We start from the raw sequence: 21,928 nt of genomic DNA, 5'->3' as shown, positions 1-21,928 counted from the left end.
ACAGAAGCTGGAAGGAATAAAAAGTGCCAAAATGCAAAAGCTCAAAGATTTAGAGGAGGACAACACATTTAGTTTTATTTCAATCAAATCACAACACTTTCTTTTCCAATTGTTGCAAAGTGCATCTACAATTTTCTATTACAGATCCACTTTTAAAAGGTTTTCTCTGACATTACAGCAAGCCTTTGTTTCCCCCAAACAGAGGAATATTCCCAAATTCTTCCTCAAGTAAAAATAAAAACTCCATTCCAGTAAATGGCAATACATGAAATTACAGTAAACCAGACACTTGAAAGGATAGCCAAGAAGTCTTCCAACAGTTTATTAGAAAGAATGTAGACATTAAAAAAAATCCTCACTGTCATGAACATAAATTGAGGTTTTCAGCCCAGGTACACGCTGAATCCAAAAAAAAAAAAGGAATAAAAAAATCCAATAGTGTATTAACATTTTTTTCCACTCATTTGCCATACTGACAGTGCAAATACAAATTTGGTCTAAATGTACAGACTCTCAAGCAACAATGTACAGCCTTTCTTCGTCCTCCATGCTAAGAGATGTAAAAGTTTAAGGGTCAAACAATACCAAATGTACAGGCTTCAAAACCATCTAAGTTAGGGCATTCACTAGTTTTAGCTAAGATACATCTGGAACACTGACAAGTGATCACTTACATACAATAATGTGAAGTAAATTTTTTGAAAAATAAAACTTTAGTGGAACAATCCTGAAGGATATGGCAGAGGAATAACATGTTACCAGTTTAAAAGTATCAACCAATTCTTTCAGCCACTTTTGAGTCCATGTTCTATAATCTAAAATTTAGTTACTTTCCCTAAACCAGAGAGCTTCCTATCATGTCAGTATCTAAGTTATGAGTAAAGGAGACTTAGGTGAGATTTTTATTTATCACAACTGCTGTGTCAATTGCCTAGGACCTCAACAGCATCATGGAAATCTGGGAAATGTTCATGCACAAGGTTATTGCCTTAGCTGACTTAAAACTGCCCCATACAATGGTACATATCAACCCTTAGTGAAGCCTTAAAAAAAACAAACAGGTTGAAAAATGGGTTAAAGGAGGCAAATACAGCATCTGCCTTTAGAGCTATCAACTCAGGAATTCTCTCAATTATGAAATCTTGCAGAGAAGTTATTTTTCTTTCTCAAAATCCAGCGATGACAATATCCCTTACTCCAGATCTGGCATTTCTGAAAAGATTTTTGAAAGATTAGTAAAAATTACAAGAGGATAATAACCCAACAACTTTTGAATCATTCAAATTGTTGCTTTAGCTGTTTGTTAGAGGCCATAAAGAAATAATCACGTATCTTCCATAATCACGGATCTTCTAAGAATTTTAAACAAGTAACTTCTCTATTTTAAGAGTTTGGTCTTTGATGTGAAATATCTCTGTGCAGATTTATTTTTACAAAGATACTTACTTTCATCATCACTGTCTTGTGAATCCTGCAGAAAGAGAAACAAAAAATTTCAACCAAATTATCAAATACTCCTCCGCTAACTGAACAGTTTGCCTTAAAAAGTTGAAGCACTATACTTTTGACCAAAGTAGCAGAGACATGTGGTTACATTCATCTCATGAACTTATCAATGGACTTAAAAACAGGTTTATTTAAGATGAATAGTATGTACAGCTGAGGATATATCTTCCTATAAGATGTGTGCCTTTTGGAGGGAATCGAGCCCATTCTTTGAATTCCTTTCTACTAATCAAAATGAATTTTTCTATAAAATGGTTTCTTTTCTCTCTTGGCATTTAATGCAAGAGAAAAATGGCTCAATATGAAGACCACTGGAATGACAGAAGACAATGAACTCTAATCCTAATTGTTGAACTATTTAAATAAATATTTTCCAAACTAGATTGAAAAACTTTCTTAAAGATGTTAACAGGATGCCAGGTGGGAAAATTTTGAGAAGAGTGGACCAGTATATCCTTACAGATTCACAACATCCACTTGTTTACTATATGTCTCTTTGACCATCCTGCTGTTAAAACCTGTTTAACTTTGTCAAAATATTCCCTAAACTGTTAATTGAATAAGGTATATGTCTCTGCACAAAGATTATTCTGAACTATAACTCTGGTCCCTTTAAGAATGATCCATGGGACACCTGATTCCTAGTAGGTATCCATCGCTCTAAAATGAAGACTTCTAAAAGAATTGGTTTTCCCTGTAATATTTTTTAGGAAAAAAACCAACCAGTGGCAAAAAAAGCAGTCTTGATTTATATAAAACAACCTGTAAATACATTGTTTCTTATTATTTTATTAAACATAGAAAAGAATTTATAGACTTACATCATCTGCTCCATCTACTTCTGGTAAATCTACATCCTCATCACCACCCATGTTGTTCATCATCTATTCGAAGTGTAAAAATTAGTTTTAAAAATGATGTTAAATTAAGCCCTAATTATTAGGTTGCACACTCCAGAATAAACCTTAGCTCTGCCATAGATTTACACCAATTAAAAAAATATTCAACTATAGGTTAGGTACTTTCCTTTCTGGAAAAGCTAGATTTTATGTAATTACATAAAATCCTGAAACTGTAGTAGGAAGTTAAGAGTAAGTTCTCATTGAAGAAAAGTGAAATTTTAAAAATTCATCCAATTAGACACATATGTATGATGCAGAAATTAAATACCACAATCCTGAACAGCAGGTACCTCTGGTGACTAAGAATGGGATTATTTTTAGTTGTTAAGTTTTGTATGTTCAACTAAGTGGTGTGTGTATTATGGTATTCTCATTGTAGTTTTAAATATTGTGAAGAATCAACGGTAACTTAAAAAAGTCCTTTGGGCTGATTAGTTTGTATAAAAGCCTTGAATACTGAATTTAGCTAAACACCAGTAACTAAGTTAAAATCAGAAAATAAACATAATCCTTGAAAGAAAACATATAGGCTGTGTAAAATACTCTTATATACTTAAATTGGACCCAACAGAGAATAAGAACTGCAATATATTACGTAAAGAGGTATAAATAAGCAGACTGAATAATTCATATGGAACTTCAAAAACACATGCTTACCTGAACTTCAGAGTTAGAAGGGGTCTTAAAAAGATACTGACTCAAAAACCTTTCAGTATAAAAATCCTGAGCATCTACTCTCAAATAATATGAGTAACTAGTGAAGTTTTCCTACATCTGAAGACACTAAATACTGGTTAAGATTCTTTGAGCAGGAAAAATACTCAGAAGGCTCCAAAGTGCAATACTAGATGTCAAGATGCAATGGCAATAGATGCAGAACTGAATACATTTAAGAGTTTACTTAGGAGATTGTTAAAAGTTGTGACGTGCACATCTGGGTAAATGGTGGCACCAATTACTACAGGTAAGGAGTAGCACAGTTTAGGAGAATGAATATCATTTCTCCCTTCTCTCTTTTGAAATCAAGGTGCTAGAGCCATATGAGAGATGTTAAATAAGCAACTGCACACATGAAATTGGGTACTTACTTTTTAACTTTTTTTTTTCAAAGAAACAGTAAAAATTAGCTGTTGTACTGACCATATAGTTTATTTTCCCTTACACATCAACTTTAGAACTTGACACTAATTTTTAAAAACTTGTAAAAAAAAACAGTCTTGAAAGTAAAGTAATGCAGGTCCTTACATATCACTAGGCCTTTAAAACCAAATTAAACTGCCTAGAAAGAAGTATACTGACAGGGAGGTGGAAGAATGCATTTAAAAGAACTTACCTCAGAGAAACGATCAAAATTAGACATGTCCTCGTCAGAATCATCTTCCCAGTCTTTCCAATTATTAAAGTCCACACTAAGCCAATTAAGCTATAGATCAACACAAATATCACCCTCTGATTAGATTATTGAATCGTGGAGTTCATACTCACTAGCAAGGCATGGAATCAGCACAAAGAAAGAATAGACTAGAAAAATCAGTCAATCAAATGCAATATATATTAGTAAATATAGTTTCATGGAGTCTCAGTTGTCAGAAACCTTTTTTCTTTAAAAAAAATTCACTAATAGAAACTATTCAAATTCAGATAATCAATTAACATTATTTTTTAAATGCCACCATGATATACTCTGATCTGATATTTCAGTAATTTATACCTTTAAGTCTTTCTCTTGAATGCAAAAGAGCCTGCATCAATTAGAGACTGATCTTATTCTGACCACCCTCGGTACTGACACTAATAAATCTCAAAGTAGAGAAAAGCATATGGAACACAGGGCCTTAATAGAAATATGCCATGAAATAAACACACTATAATTCCTCATACCAATTTTTAAAAATACCGGTTCCAGGTGTATAACATTGTCACTTGACATCTGTATACAACTACAAAGTGAGTACCTTCCAAGTCCACTTATTGTCTGTCACTATAAAACTGACTCCTTGTACCCCTTTATCTACCCCTTCAACTCCCCCTCCCCTGCTCGTAATCATCAATCTGTTCTCTGTATGTGTCTTTTAGTTTTGTTTGTTGTATTTTTTAAAACTAGGTTTGTCTTTTTCCTTCTGACTCATTTTACTTATTACCCTCAAGGTCCATCCATGTTGCTGCAAATGGCAAGATTTCATTCTTTTAAAATGGCAAAATACTAATCCACTGAACAGACACACACACACGAGTTTACCATTCATTCATCAATAGATACTTTGGCTGCTTCCATATTTTGGTTATTTTAAATAATGCTGCAATGAATAGAGATGGCACACATTTTTTCCAACTAGTTTTTTCATATTCTTCAGATAAATACCCAGAAGTGGAATGCCTAGATCATATGGTAGTTCTACTCTTTAATATTTTGAGAATCTCTATACTATTTTCCATAGTGGCTACATCAGTTTATAATCCCAACAACAGCATTTCTTATTGGCCTTCTTGACATCAGCCATTCTAACAGTTAGAAGATGATATCTCATTGTGGTTTTAATTTGGATTTCTCTAATAATTAATGATGAACCTGGGCCAAGGCAATGAAAGCCTGGAATCCTAATCATTAGGTCACCAGGGAACTGCTCTACCTGTTCCTTTCTTTAATTTTTATTTTATATTGGAGTATAGCAGAAGTCTGCCCCCTTTTTAATTGGATTTTTGTTGCTGAATTGTAGGAGTTCCTCATATACATTAGATATTAACCTTTTATCAGATACATGATTTGTAAATATATTTTCCCATTAAGTAGGTTGTCTTTTCATCTTGGTGGTTTTCTTTGCTGGGCAGAAACTTTTTAGTTTGATGTCAATGTATCTTTAATTATTTTAAAATACCTAACTTTCAAAAAAAAGGAAAAGAAACCTACCTTTGCCCTTTCTTTCGTTAACCTTGGCCATGACTGGCCAGATTCTCCTTTTCGTAAACAACATAAAATCGATCTGTCCGTTCTTTTATGCTTGGAATCCTAAAACAAAAATAAATGTTTTCACACTGTTATAACTCTCTAGTATCAATATAGGATACAAAGTTGCTTGGTGTCATTTCTTTCCCTACACCCTGAAACATCTAGGCTACTGAAGATTTCATAAGCTATCCAATAGCGAAAGTATCATTTTTTGCCTCCCCTGAACAAGGTGAATAGCATAAAAAGTTTAAAAAAAATTAGTAAACATGGTGTAAGCATAGAACATACTTAGCTACATCTATGCTTAAATAAAACAAGCATCAAGAGTACTGTCATTATATTAACTACACTGCAATTTTAAAAAGGTTAAAAAAGACAGTACTGTCCTGAATCTAAACATTGATAACAAAAATAATATGCAAAGTAGTAGTTACAAGATGGAAAACAATGCAAACCATGTAACTATATTTAGCTTCTGAACTGTTAAGAATTAATATTCATCTCTAAAATGAGTATTTAAATTATGTCCATTTCCTCACAATTTAAATTTAAATTTTGGGGGGGATTAAAGTTTCAAAACTACTTACATTTGGATCAATACAGTGAAAAAGATCAATTTCATTTAAATGTTTAAAATTATCACTTCCTCCAAGACAACTGTACAAAAAAAAGGAGGGGGAAAATGAGTCTCTTCAAAGAGGTAAAGATTAGTAATAACCTCAGAGAAAACACAAAACAAGCAAACCAAAGCTATTCAAGCTGTCGGAAACAAGTTTTTCACCCAAGGATGTAAAAATGGTAATTTACCTGAATGTAAGTTTTGATTTTTCAAAATTTACATTAACATCTTTACTGTCTTCAACACAAAACTCAATGAAGACATAGTCCCTCCGATCGTACCACTTTGCAGAAGCAGGTTGCCTATAATAAGATAAAATTAGACAAAGTTAAGCTGAAATTCACTAAGTGGGTATTTACATAACCTCTGAAATTTAGCATGTAAGTAACATACTTCCATTCTCCATCAGAGTGTTATTTTGAGGCAATATATTACAATTTCAAATGTGAACTATTAATATGTTTTTTCCTAACAGGTGCATTTCAGGTTAAAATGCAATGATACTGTTTCCTCATAGGAAGAGATTTTAAAACATAAGACCAAAATGTTCAATGGAGTTAACCATTTAGGTAGCCCTGTTAAAATTTGTGTGCTACTTCTTTACAGCCCTGCTCTTAAAAATTCAACTTCACAGGATTTAAAAGAACTAATCCATTGTCATATGAAATATAGTATGCAACATTACTACTTACAATTCGAGAAACTGGGGGGGGAATTTTTTAGAAGTATGAGAAATGACAGTATTTCAAAGTTCTGCCTAAAGCTCTACTCATCATTAAAAATTATGTTTTAAATATAGCTAGAAATCTGCTAGAAGCAAATACAGTCAAATATAGTTAATTAACAGGCAGTAAAGATTATAACCACTTCCCAGGTGGTGCTAGGGGTGAAGAATCCACCTGCCAATGCAGGAGATGCAAGAGACATGAGTTCAATGCCTGGGTAGGGACGATCCTCTGAAACAGGAAATGGCAACCCAATTCGTATTCTTGCCTGGAAAATCCCATAGAGAGAGGATCCTGGTGGGCTACAGTCCATGGGGTCACAGAGAATCAGACAATACTGACTGCACACACACACAAGATTACATGTGATAAATAAAATTTTTGTTATCTTCAAGACCAAGACAGGTTACTTCGATAAATATTTACACACTCATAAAAACTTCAAGAATTCTCTCACACACACGCAGGCATGCACGCACGAAGAACAGGCAGAGTAACAGCACTTGCCTGTAAAGCATGAGCCAGAAAGAGAAAAGAAAGGAAATAGAGCCATATTGATCCTAACTGTTCCAATTATTTTAAAAACCATTTATTTTCCATTTTGGGTGCAATTTTTAAAAATAAGTATGTGCCACTTTGATCATCTAAAAATCAAAGTTACAGGAATTATTTGTATTTTTTAAACTTTTCTATAAACCCAAAACTTCAAATCAAAACTTTTAAAGAAATTAGTTATATCTTCAAACACTATTCATAAATCAACTCAACATAAAGGAATTGTTTGCTTCCGAAATTCCCAATCCTAAGGTGTAACTGTTTCAAGTTCTAAAACGTTACAGCCACAGCTCATTTTTACACAATGATTACACCTGTGTAATGGTTAAACTAGTTGCCACACACTACTCTGGAACACTGATATCAGCTCTGAAATTAAAAGTTATAAATGGCGGGTGGTCCACTGGCTAAGATTCCAAGCTCCGCATGCAGGTCAGGTTTGATCCCTGGTCAGGGAACTAGATTCCACAAGCCACAACTAGGGAGCCCACATGCCACAACTAAGATCCAGCACAGGCAAATAAATATTTTAAAAAAATATATAAACAGCAATTTCCAAAGCTGAAATACCAACAAATCAGCAAGAGTAACAGCTATTTCTTTAGGCATCTACTGGCAGACTTGGGTGGGATTTAAAAATGTCTTTGAAAAATGTCTATGACTTCCCTGGTGGCTCAGACGGTAAAGCGTCTGCCTACCGTCTGGGTGACCTAGTTCGATACCAAGAAAATGGCAACCCACTCCAGTACTCTTGCCTGGAAAATCCCATGGATGAAGAATCCTGGTAGGCTACAGTCCATGGGGTTGCTAACAGTTGGATACAACTGAGCGACTTCACTTTGAAAAAGAACCAAACTTCTGTGGACTAAAAAAATTAAAAATAAAAACCACAATTTCTATGTTACCATGTCAATGTACATAAAATAAATGGTTTAGGAGTTTATTAATAGGTTCCAATAGGCCACACATTACCTCTAGTTCATTTTCTTGCCAAAACAGCTTTCTCAATATGTGGTAACATGTTTGGTTCTTTCTATGCAGCTTGTGGGATCTTAGTTTCCCAACCATAGATCAAATGGGCCTTCAACAATTAAAGCACCAGGAGTCCTAATCCCTGGACTGAGAAGGAATTCCCCCCATGTTTGCTCTATAACGGAAAATATTTATTACTTGTTAACTTAACTCATTACTGACTAGGGAATTTTCGCAAAAACATCAGTGGCTGGAAATTTGTTATATAAGTGAATATTTAAACATCTCTGGTCAATAATGTTTGGGTAACAAATGTTTGGGCTTCCCAGATGGCTCAGTGGTAACAAACCTGCTTGCCAATGCAGGAGATGCAGGTTTGATTCCAGAGCTAGGAAGATGCCCTGAATAGGGAATTGGCAACCCACTTTAGTATGCTTGCCTGGGAAATCCCATGGACAGAGCCTGGCAGGCTACAATCCATGGTGGTCCCAAGAGTCAAACATGACTTAGGAACTAAACAATAAAACAAATTAATATATCTTTGGTCATTAATATGTCGGAACTTCTCTATGATCCAGTGGTTGAGAATCTCCCTTTGAAGGGGACCTGGGTTGAGCCCTGGCTGGAAAACTAAGATCCCATATGACTGAGGGAAACTAAGCCCACTAACTGCAATTACTGAGCCCAGGGCTCTGCAATGAGAAGCCTGCATACAGCAAAGAGGCCACATGCTACAACGAAGACCTAGCGCAGCCAAAATTTAAAGAAATAAAAATAAAAACAATGTTTTGCCCACTTCAGGCAAAAAAAGTATGGTCTCTCTCTCCTTGGCCAGTGACAATTTGAAAGAATGACTGCAAACTGATCCAAATACACCGACTATAAATACTCCAAATTTATATTGATTTAAAAACTATCCACAATTCTAGATTACCAGATAATACAGCTCCAATTCTTTACAAAAAGGCAACTGAGAAGAAAGAACAGGCATCTATCCTCTTTTCCCTTTATGAATGTTTAAATTTTGTTTATCCATTTATATTTTACTTTTGGCTGCACTGGGTCTTCACTGCTGCTCTCAGGCTTTCTCTATTTGAGAAAGTGAGTGGGAGCTACTCTCTAGTTGCAGTGCTCAGACTTCTCCTGTTGCAGAGTGCAAGTTCTAGGGTGTGCAGGCTCCACTTCTAGCTCTAGTGGAATGCAGGCTCAGCAGTTCTGACACACAAGCTTAGCTGCCCTGTGGCATGTGGACTCTTTCCAGATCAGCGATAGAACCCACGTCCTCTGCACTGGCAGAGATTCTTTACCACTGCACCACCAGGGAAGTCCTCTTTATGAATCTTTATTAATGATACCTGAATAAGACCATTTCATGAAGGAAGCTTCCTTACAGAATTCTAGCTCTGGTGTGGAATAAAATGTGAGAGGCGAAAACAAAAAATAAAATCACCATTTTTCAATCTTTATACTGATTTGGCAGTTATTCATCAATAAATAGGACCATGAGTAATGATTAGATGAATAGCAGATTAAGAATTTATGATCTCAGCATCACCAAAAGTTGGACAACCAGACATTTACCTCCTGATTTGATCAACATGATTCATTCCAATCTAGAACTTAACTGTTCTAGATTAAAAGAGACCTAAGAACTATCGAACAAGCACAAATTGTACATCTGGTATGCATCTCAATTCAAACTGAATATAAAGAAAATATTCCCGAAACTGTGGAAACCTGTCCTAGATATGGACAGAGTATTAGACAATGTGAAAACTGGTAGTTTTGTTAGGTGTGAAAGGCACTGCTTTACCAAAAAAAAAAAAAGCACTCAATATTAAAAGAGAAGTACATGAGGCTTGCTTTAAAATAATTAAGGGAAAAAAAGGAGGAGAGAGAAAGCTACATGGCAATGACCTGCTAAATGTTCAAACTGCTAAGTGTAGATGGGTTATTTTCATACTTTAGAAAAATGATATTAAATGGTTTTGACACAGAATGGTTTGTTTCTTTAGAGCAACATAATCTAATGGCGAAATTTATTTAAAAAGAAAAATCAATCCTTTCCATTCAATTAAGACACAAAACAACAAAGACTGTAATAGCTACAGACCAGAAGATCTGTTTAGGATTTACTGCCCAATTGTCATTTATTTTCAAGTTTTAGAAATTGTTGTTTTGGTAAACAAGAATTGCCTGTTGTCAAAGGTATCCAGATTGCAGATGTTCCTTATTTAAAGGAACATGTCTGGTATTTTCAATGTAAAATCCACTGGGGAAAAGAGAGGGGGGTAGATAAAATAAGAATACCTGTACTGGTAAAGGTTGGGACTGAATAATGGGTTTCTGAAGAATTCATTGTAGTATTCTATCTTTCCTGTAGTAGCACTAAAAACAATTACCCAGATTTTTTGAAAATGAATTTTTATTGGCCCAAGTTGACTTACAATGTTGAATTAACCTGATTAATGAGAAGATTCTTCTCCCAGCATGTTTACCAATGGCTATTTCAGTACTGGTAAACACGCTTTTCCAGCCAATTTAACAATGTAATCTGAAATAGTTAACAGTACCGTTTACCATGTTAAAGTAGAGTGTTCACCTTCTTAAAGTGGTGTTATGCATTAAGAACCTATAGTAATGGAGGAGGACCACCACTGGTGACCTGGCAGCTCTATCAAAAACCAAGTACATAAACTCTTCGGTTTCTGTTCATATCAAGGACAAAGGAATCAGGGAGAATCTTTCTTCCTTCCTTGAATTCACATTCAGTAATCTAGATTTACATCATTGTTACAGCCTGAATTGTGTCCCAAATTCCTATGTTAAGTCCTAAACCTCATGTGACTGTATTTGGAGACAGGGCCTTTAACATAAAATGAGGTCTTAGAGTGGACCATAATGCAGTATGACTAATGTCCTTGTACGAGATCACAATAGCTACAATAAAGCAACCTAAATGTCCATACATAAGAGGAACGGATGAAGAAAATGTGATAGGTCTATACAATGAAATATTACTCTCAGCTGTAGAAAGGAATGAAATAACACCATTTGTAGAAACATGAATGGACCTAGAGTTTGTCATACAGAGGGAAGTCAGAAAGAGAAAAACAAATATATAATATCGCTTATATATGGAATCTAGAAAAATGGTACAGAAGAATTTATTTGCAATGCAGAGAGAGTCAGTCAGATGTAGAGAACAAATTTATGGTTACCAAGCAGAGAAGGGAGGAGTGGGAAGAATTGAGAGATTAGGACTGACATATACACACTACTATATATAGAACTGACAACTAATGAGAACCTATTGAATAGCACAGGGAACTGTGGTGATCTAAATGGAAAGGAAATCTAAAGAGAGGATATAGGTATACGTAACTGATTCACTGTGCTGTACAGCAGAAACAAACACAACACTGTGAAGCAATTATACTTCAATAAAATTAATTTTAAAAATACATTAATTTTTTACAAAAGATTAGGACCATTGCAGAGGGAAGACCCTGTGAAGATAGATGAAGGCCATTTGCAAGCCAGGTAGAGAGGCTTCAAAAGAAACCAACCTTTCTGACACCTTGATCTTGAACCACTCTCCAGAATTTTAAGGAAAAAATTTTTACTGTTTAAATCATCCATCCTCTAGTACTTTGCTATGGCAGCGCTAACAATCTAATATGATCATTTACCAGATAAGAAAAGCAAAATCAAATGATCCAAATCAGAGGTTGGCCCAGGAGCCATTTGGTGTGTGTATATATATATGTATGTATGTCAATTATTTATTTATTTATTTTTGGTTGTGTGGGTCTTCATTGCTTTGTGCAGGCTTTCTCTAGTTGTGAGCGCGACTACTCTTTGTTGCAGAGCATGGGCTCAGCAGTTGTGGTGCACAGGCTTAGTTGCTCCACAGTATGTGGAATCTTCCTGGACCAGGGCCTGAACCTATGTCCCCTGCATTGCAGGTGGATTCTTATCCACTGAGCCACCAGGGAAGTCCTAACTTTTGTAATATTTAAGAGTTGAAAAAATAAGAATGTGAGACAGGGATACTCATGGCCTGTAAAGCCTAATAGTTACCAAGTGACCCCGATCTAAACCATCAGAAAATACAAGAGGAAATCCTACCCTTAACCTAAATAGTAACAGACACACATATTCACTCACTTGAAAGGCAAACCAAGTGTTTATGAAATCCTTTTTGTCTTCTGTGAGGATCATATCACATCACCCTTTTTTCCTATTAACCCAGAGAAAGGCTGATTTTAAACTCTAGCATCTTAATTATGTTAGATTTATCTCTAGTCTTATACAAACCCTGGCAAAATCCCGTACTACCATTCAAGTCTATTAATCCATTTTTTAATACTAACATAGATGCAAAACTTTTTTCATCTCTCTATACATTATGTAAATAAGCCACTAATTACAACACCACCCAAAATCCCTGAAGTGGGACATTCCAAGTTGTTCTGACAAGTATTTTCAAGTTCAATATTTAGGGCTATGTCAATTTGAGCAATTAAAATTTGCATTACCTAAAATTCTCCTCTGTAGTTTTGACTAAAATTTCTTAGCTTGTCTTAGAATGACAGTGGAAACCACATTTGTTCCCAAATACTGCTTTTAGCATACTAGAATCTGGTTCATCGTAACTATGGCTTGTAGGAAAACAATAAGCACTTCTCTCCTCATTTTAAATTGGAGAATGATTCTTTACAATGTTATGTTGGTTTCTACCTTACAACATGAATCAGCTCTAAGTATACATATGTTGCTTAGCTGCTCAATCATGTCTGACTTTTTAGCAACCCCATGGACTGTAGCCCACCAGGCTCCTCTGTTCATGATTTTCAATTCAAGAACATCGGTGTGGGTTGCCATTTCCTACTTCAGAAGATCTTCCCAACCTAGAGATCGAACTCACATCTCCTGCACTGCAGGCAAATTCTTACCATTGAGCTCTCAGGGAAGAGCATTTCTCCCTTTAAAACAATGGATGCACCACTGACTTCCCCTAGTGGTCCAGTGGTTAAGATGCCATTTTCCCAATGCAGGGGTTATGGGTGCATTCCTTGGTCAGGATCCTGTGTGCGGCATAGCTTGGCCAAAAAAACAAAACAAAAAATGTTCTACTTTTGTAAAAGTACTTAAAGGCCTTGAAAAATGTGATACGAGCACACACTAAATGACAATAATCTTTGTGATTAAACAAATATCGTTAAATGTGTTAAGTTTTGGGACTTCCCTGATGGTCCATGCTCCTAATGCAAGGGACCCAGGTTCAATCCCGTCAGGGAACTAGATACCACACATCTCAACTAAAGATCCTGCATGCCACAGTGAAAACTTAGACACAACTGAAACCTGGCACAGCCAAAGCAGTAAGTACATTTTGAAAAGATAAATCTGGGCTTCCCTTGTGGCTCAATGGTAAAGAATCTGCCTGCCAATGCAGGACACACAGGTTCGATCCCTGGTCCGGGAAGATCCCACGTGCCACAGAGCAACTAAGCCTGTGCAGACTTTATTGAGTCTGTGCTCTAGAGCTAGAGAGCCTAACTACTGAAGCCCAACGTGCCCTAGAGCCCACGCTCCCCAGCAAGTGAAGCCACTGCAAGGAAAACTGCGGGCACTGCAACTAGGTAGCCGCCCTCCCACTGGTAGCAACTAGACAAAAACCCATGCAGCAACAAAGACCCAGCACAGCCAAAAAAAAAAAAAAAATTAAAAATGTATTAGGTTTTATCTTCAACTGATGGGCACATATAGAAATTAATCAAGCAAAAAAGTATTACTTTTTTACTGAAAGGCCAATTTCTTTGGATGTGAAAAAAATTGGAGGGGAGAAGAAAAGGGCAGAGTCTCTTAAAAGAGAATCTATGGTAATCACTCAATTAATTAAGAGAAAGATCAGTCTGATCAATTTGTTACTAATAAATATTCCCAAAATAAACATTTCCCTAATAAAGGGCTCACAAACAAGTCAAATGTAATTTGAGGGTATATACTCCTTTGGTGGTACTTCTTTTCCAGATTTCCCCAAATACAGCAAAGTCTCAGTTAACAGAATCTAAAGCTATAGATGACTCTCACCAACTTTACCTTTCAACTAGAGACCAGCAATCTACTTTTGAATCTATATGATATACAGCTGAATTTGACCAAAGATGTGATATAGCAGAACACAGGACCAGCTGTAGAAGATCTGAGTTAGTCCCAACCTTCACTGTCAAGAACCTCATATAGTCAAGCCTTATAGCTAAGAGATTTAGAGTTTGAATATTATTCAATGAACAAGTATTTATTGAACACGATACCAGGAACTGTCTAGAGACAACTGTCCAGAGATAAATCCTCTGCCTTTAAGAAGCTCACATTCAAGCTGGATGACATTTAGCCCCAAAGTCTTCTATGAAACATGGGCATAGATGGTTCAGATCCATTACTAGTTATGGTTTATCTTTTTTATTTTTTTTTTAATTTTAAAATCTTTAGTTCTTACATGTGTTCCCAAAGTTTATCTTTTTTAGAGCATAAATATGTGATATACCATAAGATACTTGCGTTGGTTACCACTTTGAAAGGTAACTCATTTGTGTGTTTAACTGTAAGATACATTATGACATACAACCTCACATACTTTATTCAGAAGTAATGATAGTCCCCCATGAGTTCATTTTTAATGGAACGTTTGTTTGAATTAAAAGATCACTTTGAATTCTAAGATACAACAATAGTAATCAGAAGACTAAATTTTTTTAAAAATAGAACTTAATGGAGTAAATATACTCTATGTTTAGAGGATAAACTAAACATTTCTAGTAAATGGAAAGCTTCTTAAAGACTAGACTCACTCATTTTTAATATACCTAGAATATTTTTAAACATCTAGAAAAATTACAGGGACTTCCCTGTAGTCCAGAAGCTAAGACTCCATGCTCCCAATCAAAGGGGCCGAGGTTCTATCATCCCTGATCAGGGAACTAGATCCCACATTCCCACATGCTGGAACTACGACCAGGCACAGCCGAACAAATAAATAAAAAAAATTTTTAAAGGAGAAAACGGAAAAAAAGTTTAAATAAGATGTCACCGAAGTTCAGAATAACCGATACTTTAAGTCTATCAACTGGCCTATCATTTACAAAAAAAGAAACTGTAATCTTTTTCAGTTTGTATCAAGTGAGGAATGATATGGAAACAAGAATATTCTGCTAAAAAAGAAAAAAAAGCAGTTCCAGTTAGTTAAGTGTTATCAAAAGTCCTGCCTGTAAACATCTAAAACCAAACTCTCTTTCACATATTCTTTGCTCACAGAAACCCTGTTATGCTTCTCATATTTTCAGATCTTCTGTATGTCAGTTGCACTACTATGTAGAACTTTCTGGAAAAGTGATCTGAATATACATGCAAGTCCAGTGATTCCCAAACTGGGTGCCAAGGTGGATCACAGCTCTATGGGAGAATTTACAGAGCTGTCACAGAAGATTTCAAATTTAAAAGAAATTCAGCGATACTCAGCTTCAGTCAAGATACCAAGTAGCTCAGTTTCAGCAGTAGATTGCACTATATCCTTTTTCTCCACTAAGTGTCATCTTTGCAAAACTGGATTTCTGGAGGCTGTTCTAATTTAAAACTAACAAAATAACACAACAAACAAACCAAAAACAAACAAACAAAAAATCAGTGAGGAATTGAGATGGAAGTATCCAATCTGATTTCAAGGTATAACAAGTTATAGAGTGCACAAAAGGCAGACACCTTCCATTAATAACCATAGTTATACAATAAACTACATTTTCCTTGCAATTTATGTGTATTAGTTTTCCAAAGAGTTAAGAGGCTGTTAGGACAAAGCTTTTAAGTTGTTTGGATCCAACTACCTAATAAATAGAACTGCTAGGTTACGCCATTTGGCGGTCTAGCAGCACCATTAAAAAACTAACCAACCCAAAACCCCCAAACAGTTAACAAAAACAGAAACACTACCAAGACACCAAGGGGTGAGCGAACCTTTGTGCTAGTTCCTTTCTTTGGTAATTACTACTTTAAAATATAAAGGTGAATGTGTTCTTAAATACACTATTCCCGCCCCAACTTCGTGCCTGCCTTCCAAGCAACTCTATGACTTTCTCACATTACCACTTGTGTGCTCATATCCTTTTAACATCGTCAAACCAGGTGAAATTTTTAATTTTTCTTCATATAAATAAAACTGAAGTAAGGTCAAGGTAACAGATTTCAGAGCCTCATATCTCAGGAAGTAGCAAGGTTTTAATAGAAGCAGTTATATTAAATAATAAAACTGAGTGGTTAGTGATAGTGAAGTTGCGCAGTCATGTCCAACTCTTTGCAACCCCATGGACTGTAGCCCAGCAGGCTCCTCTGTCCATGGGATTCTCTAGGCAAGAATACTGGAGTGGGTTGCCATTTCCTTATTGGAAATATAAGGACCACTTGGAAAATTATTCTCCCTTTTCATAAAGTAGGGGAAAAAAAACTTTGTCAGAAATTCCAGGTTCAAATCATAGCTGAAGAACTAAACCTTGTAATAATACTAAAAATTTAAAAAACACCTCTGTGACTTACATCCTTTCAGTACACAAAGATAATTAAGCATATTGAGGTGGAAAGAGCCCTGACATAAACTCTTTCTAGCAATAAAGTATGGGTACATGAGAAGATCAACTATTGCACAGACAATCCACAACAACACGTTTTATTTGGCTCTGGAATACAACAAGATGTATTAGCATCTTCCTGGAAAACCAAAAGTTCAAAGGTGTTCTGGGGAAGTCAGATTCTATGTAAAATCTATTACTGCCAATCTACACAGCAAATAATAACACTTTAAAATACACTAGATACAGCAATTTTCAATTTAGTGTTTCAGAACTAGATTGAGTCTGAACAGTTGATATTACAAAAGTTTTTTTTCCTGGGACGCAATTATCACTAACCACTCCACAATGATACAGCTTCTAGAAGATCTTTTAACACAATTCAAAAGGGAAATCTTAACAATACATACTGGTCTGCACTCAAGTGATCTGTCACTTCGCTTCTACTGCCTTCTAGTGCAAACACAGGAGAAAAAAAAGAAAATCCAGTTGCCAGGTTACAGTGGTTAGGAAATCAACACTGAACAAAAGCCAACATCAGTTACTCTTAGCTTATAGACATTAACCATATGCTGTATGGTCATTATTATCACTTGTTTCGGAGGTTGAAAACAGATGGATTTTACTTTGGGAACAATCTTACAAAGCTGAATGATGGCAAAGTAAGTACGATGTTACCCAACGGTAACAATAGTCACAGTACATTTCTGGATAGTGTAATAATAAGACTGGAAAGAGTGACTTCAAATAGCTCAAATCTGAACATTTTACTCCATCTCTTAATAGGTCCAGCTGATATTAAAACCAACTACAATAGCTTAAAAAAGAAAAAGTAAAGTAGCAACCCCGGCGGGGTGGGTCTTAAACAGAGGAGAGGTCCTCAATTCCCAGCTTTCTCCAAGGTAGGAGAATGACTTCCCTGGTGGCTCAGACGGTAAAGCGTCTGCCTACAATGTGGGAGACCTGGGTTCGATCTCTGGGTCGGGAAGATCCCCTGGAGAAAGGAAATGGCAACTCACTCCAGTATTCTTGCCTGGAGAATCCTGGTAGGCTACAGTCCGAGAGTCGGACACAACTGAGCGACTTCACTTCTATGCAAACTACTAGACAAAAGTTTAAAAACTTGAAAGAAATTTACCTCAGAAATGACGACTGAAGAGCTAAGAAGTGATAAAAAGCAGACCCTAAACCCTTGAGATGTCCGGCAAAAAACACCTTTCTCCACAACTAAAACAATGTTTCCAGCAGACATCAACAAAATGAACCCTGATCAGCCAAGATTCTTCCTAGGACTCTTACTAGAAAGTCTTTTTCAACTCAAGTAACTGACTCCTAATACTCACCTTGTAAATTCATTCAATCATTAATAAGATATCCTAAAGAATTTGCGAGAGGGTATATATGCAGTTATCTTAAAACGAATGAGATTTACCTGGACTCTCCAAACACTCATTTTGAAAGTAGCATTCTTAACTACAGACAGACTGCTTTTAGAAATAGTGATTGTTACACTACCCGAGCTCTTAATCTATTTACAAATACTTAAATCTCTTACCTATTTAACTATTTCATGTGACCTCCCAGAGTGTTTCTATTTCAAACCATATTCAACATACTATTTCTTCGTGAAAGGATTTGCTTGGTTACATTAACCTATTAAAAGTTGGTAAGGCCTTACGTGAGGATTCATGTTCTCAGTTTTAAAACTTGACAATCCTTGTACATTATCTGGAATACGGATTTCTTAGAGTAAAAGCACAAACTACGTAGATTAAAAGCTATTATATACTTTTGGGGGTGGAGGAATCCTTCCAAATTCTAACATATTACTTTACAACAATACACGCGTTCTTCTCAAGGCTTATCGTTAACTGGCTCTGGTGTTTTTTTCCATATCCATTTAGATGTCTAACTAAATATACTCACCGCATTATTTTATTAAGGAAACCCCTGAAAGAGCATTATTTTTTCCAGGAATAAAAACTGTTCCCCTCAATTGCTCTCCATATGCAATTTTTAGGAAGCATTTAGTGCCAAAAAACTCTCACATCTGAAAATGTAAAGCTTTCCCTGAGAAAAATTTAAAGGCTTGAAAGTGGCGGTGCCAAGAATTCTCATTTGGTTAAAAATCATCAAGGATTCCCTGTATCATAAAACTTCTTAAGTATCTAGCCACCTCACGTAAACAAATTTGAGCCAAGGTAATGACATGCCTGTTTCATCCTTGAATTAAGCCAAGATAACGAAAGCTCGCCTGAAGTTTAATATAGAACACAGAAAATGTCCACAAGTATCTCTCGACTCCAACACGTGCAGAACTCCCCGCTCAATGGTAATTCCTCGCTGCCAAGGACACGATTGAGTTTTGGCAACCTTCACTCAGCGAGACTGGAGTCAGGAGGAAGTCTGGAAAGACCACACTCAAGCAGTCACGACACCCGAGAGGGAAGTTAAGTTGCGAAGAAGGTATGGCCTCCCTCCAGTCGCCTGGAAGTACCTGTCGCTCGCGGGGGAGGGCCGCGTGGTGCTCTACGGCGAGCACCAGTAGCCTCGTGGTAGCACCCACCGCAGGTGCACTTGGCCCCGGGCCTAGCCCCAGCATCACAGAGCGACAGGGGCAAACTGCCCCTGGAGCGCAGCAGAGGCCCACCAGGGTCCACGCCTCCAGGGCGCCCGCGTGGTCAAAAGCTCACAGGAGATTAAGGCCTACGGCTAAGTTACCGAGAGTTTGGAGCGGCCCGCCCGGCCGATGGGGGGTAAGTGGGATTTCCGGCACAAGGAAGCCAAAGGCCAGTATAGAGGTGGGGAAAGCGGACATCGGAGGAAAAATGTCCTCCACCCGCCAACGGTAACCGGAACTAGGATAATGAACCTCCCACCCCCAGGCAAGAACGATTTCCACCGAGGACGAAAGCCGAGGGGGCCGAAAGAGGGGGAGGGGAAGGGACGGCTTCCCGGCAGCCCCCCGCGCGGCCTCGGCCTCCCTCCCGGACGACCTTCTCTCGGCGAGGTATCGCACTCACATCGTGAAACGGGGCAGGGGGACGGGCGAACGGGTGGGCGGGCCTCTCCGGCGGCAGCTTCTGGGCAGGCGACTCCTCTCCGGTGGCGACCCCGGCGTCTTCTCCTCAGTCGCGGCCTCTTCTCGCTTTCCTCAAGCGACGGCGGCGGCGGCGGGCTCGACCTGGCTCCCCAGAATGCACCGCGCGGGGAGAGCGACTCCTCCGGTCGGAGAGAAGAGGAAAGTGTAGGAAAAGGGGCGCGAGGACGGAGAATGAACGTGCGTGCGTGCGAGCGAGGGGTGGTGAGGCCGGGCGGCGGCTGGTGACGCAGCAAAATGCCCGGGCCTAGCCGCCGCGCGTGCGCACTCTTTGTTTTCGGGCTCCTGCGCGGCTTTCTAGAGATATCTACGGAAAGGGCGGGGCCTCCCAGCTCCTTCGCGATCCTTCCCGGCGCTGGCTCCGCCCTACGTCCACAGCCTCTGGCCGGACTGGTTCCCGCCGCTCGTCCCGCGCTCCCCCCTAGCGGTGGAAAACCGTTGGCCGCTAACCGCCGCGCCACGCGCCTCGGACTATCTCCCAGAAAAACGGCCGCGTTGACCGCGGGAGAAAGGCCGAAGCGGAGGGTGCGGAGCCCAGAGTCTCCGAAAGTGAAGTGGAGGTCCGGTTCCTCTTAAAGAGAGTAAACCAGTCCGCCGAGGAACTGCACCGCAGAAGCCTCTGCTGTTCATATTTGCGGAGAAGGGCTAACTTCTGAATTAAGGGCCTGGGTCCACCTCGCCATCTTTTTGAGGGTTGGAGATCCTGTAAAGAGGCAGCGAAAATTTGAGGTCTTTTGAGGGGGAACTTTTTACTCTTTGCGCGCGGCATTTGCACCTACTTTGAGAAATTAGTGCTATAGGTGAGACAGGAAGGTTATTTGCCGTTTAAGTTTGTAGGAATGGGGAGATTAGGACACTCCTGTCTCCAGGTACATCAGTTGGGGGATAGGCCCCCTCCCATCTTTTTCCAACAGTTATTTGTGGAACTGCCGGTTTGTGTAAGGCACTGGTTTAGGATCTTGAGCGTTGGTAAAAAACACAGTTCCTTGTCTACTCTAGAAGGTCAGTTAACCCTGGAGCAAGGGGAGACATACACCAGTGCACCGTTCATTAGCAGATAAAGTTTAAGGAAAGTGCAGTCGACTTGGGAAGTGTTTGGGGGCTTGCATGTTCAGCATTGAGGACTTGGTGTATATTCTGTGCAAGGCAGATGTTGGGAGCTACAGAGATTGGACCCATTGCTCGAATCTCGGTAAAAGGGGAGGTTAAACGCCAGCTATCATATACTATGATTCTACGGAGCCTAGTACTTGTTGGGGAAAACGGAGTACACACACAAATCAAGATATTTGAGTCCTATAATGGAAGTACAAAATATAATGGGTGCATAAAAGGAGAGGACGATATTGACTCGAAGGGTTAGGAGAGGCCTTATGAAAAAAGATGATCTAAAGCATGGAAATGAGTGGAGGCATGAATGACCTTTCAGTTGACTCTGGGACATAGTTTAACCTCTGCCCAAGGATGAGTATCTAAGAGAAGGTACCTGTGTTTAACTTTGCTACTTGTTATATAATTAGAGCTCAAACATTGTGAAGTTACTTGAGTTGCAAATTTCTGATTGATAGAAAAGGTAACCCCCAAATTTAGGGTTTTATTGCTCTGTGGGACGCTATCCAGTTTTAACATGCAACCTTATTTGAATTCTTTTGTGCCCATAAATAAATAGTCCCTCAAATCCCCTTGGAACCAGCTTTACCATCTTACTGGGTCCCTCAATGAATTGAGGAAATGCTTAAGTGTAAGTGTTAGTTGCTCAGTCATGCCCAACTTTATGGACCCCATGGGCTGTAGTCCCACCAGGCTTCTCTCTGTCCGTGGAATTCTCCATGCAAGAATACTGGAGTGGGTTGCTATTCCCTTCTCCAGAGAGCATTTTTCCGAATCAGGGATCTAACCTGGGCCTCCTGCATTGCAGGCAGAGTCTTCACCATGTGAGCCACCAAGGAAGTCTAAGTTAATGCTTGGCTCATCT

At 38.1% G+C, this 21,928-nt stretch overlaps 1 protein-coding gene across 1 annotated transcript; it reads right to left on the bottom strand.

Annotated features, from left to right (window-relative positions):
* On the bottom strand, window positions 45-20,281 carry PTGES3 (prostaglandin E synthase 3). Its single transcript, XM_018048057.1, has 8 exons — window positions 19,877-20,281; window positions 6,163-6,276; window positions 5,943-6,012; window positions 5,317-5,415; window positions 3,742-3,831; window positions 2,328-2,390; window positions 1,447-1,471; window positions 45-1,212 (listed from the first exon to the last, which is right to left on the bottom strand). Coding segments are annotated over exons 1-8 (483 nt in total). The 5' UTR covers window positions 19,879-20,281; the 3' UTR covers window positions 45-1,192.

Source organism: Capra hircus, chromosome 5 (assembly GCF_001704415.2).
Source record: "Capra hircus breed San Clemente chromosome 5, ASM170441v1, whole genome shotgun sequence".
In the NCBI taxonomy this organism is placed as follows: Eukaryota; Metazoa; Chordata; class Mammalia; order Artiodactyla; family Bovidae; genus Capra; species Capra hircus.
This window is presented reverse-complemented; position numbering and strand designations above follow the sequence as displayed.

Excerpts from the sequence above, each read along its gene's own strand:
- PTGES3 (XM_018048057.1), bottom strand. Across the intron at positions 6,013-6,162 it reads AAATCAAAACTTACATTCAG|TTGTCTTGGAGGAAGTGATA; the intron begins GTAAATTACCAT and ends TTTTTTGTACAG. Across the intron at positions 3,832-5,316 it reads TAACGAAAGAAAGGGCAAAG|CTTAATTGGCTTAGTGTGGA; the intron begins GTAGGTTTCTTT and ends GTTGATCTATAG.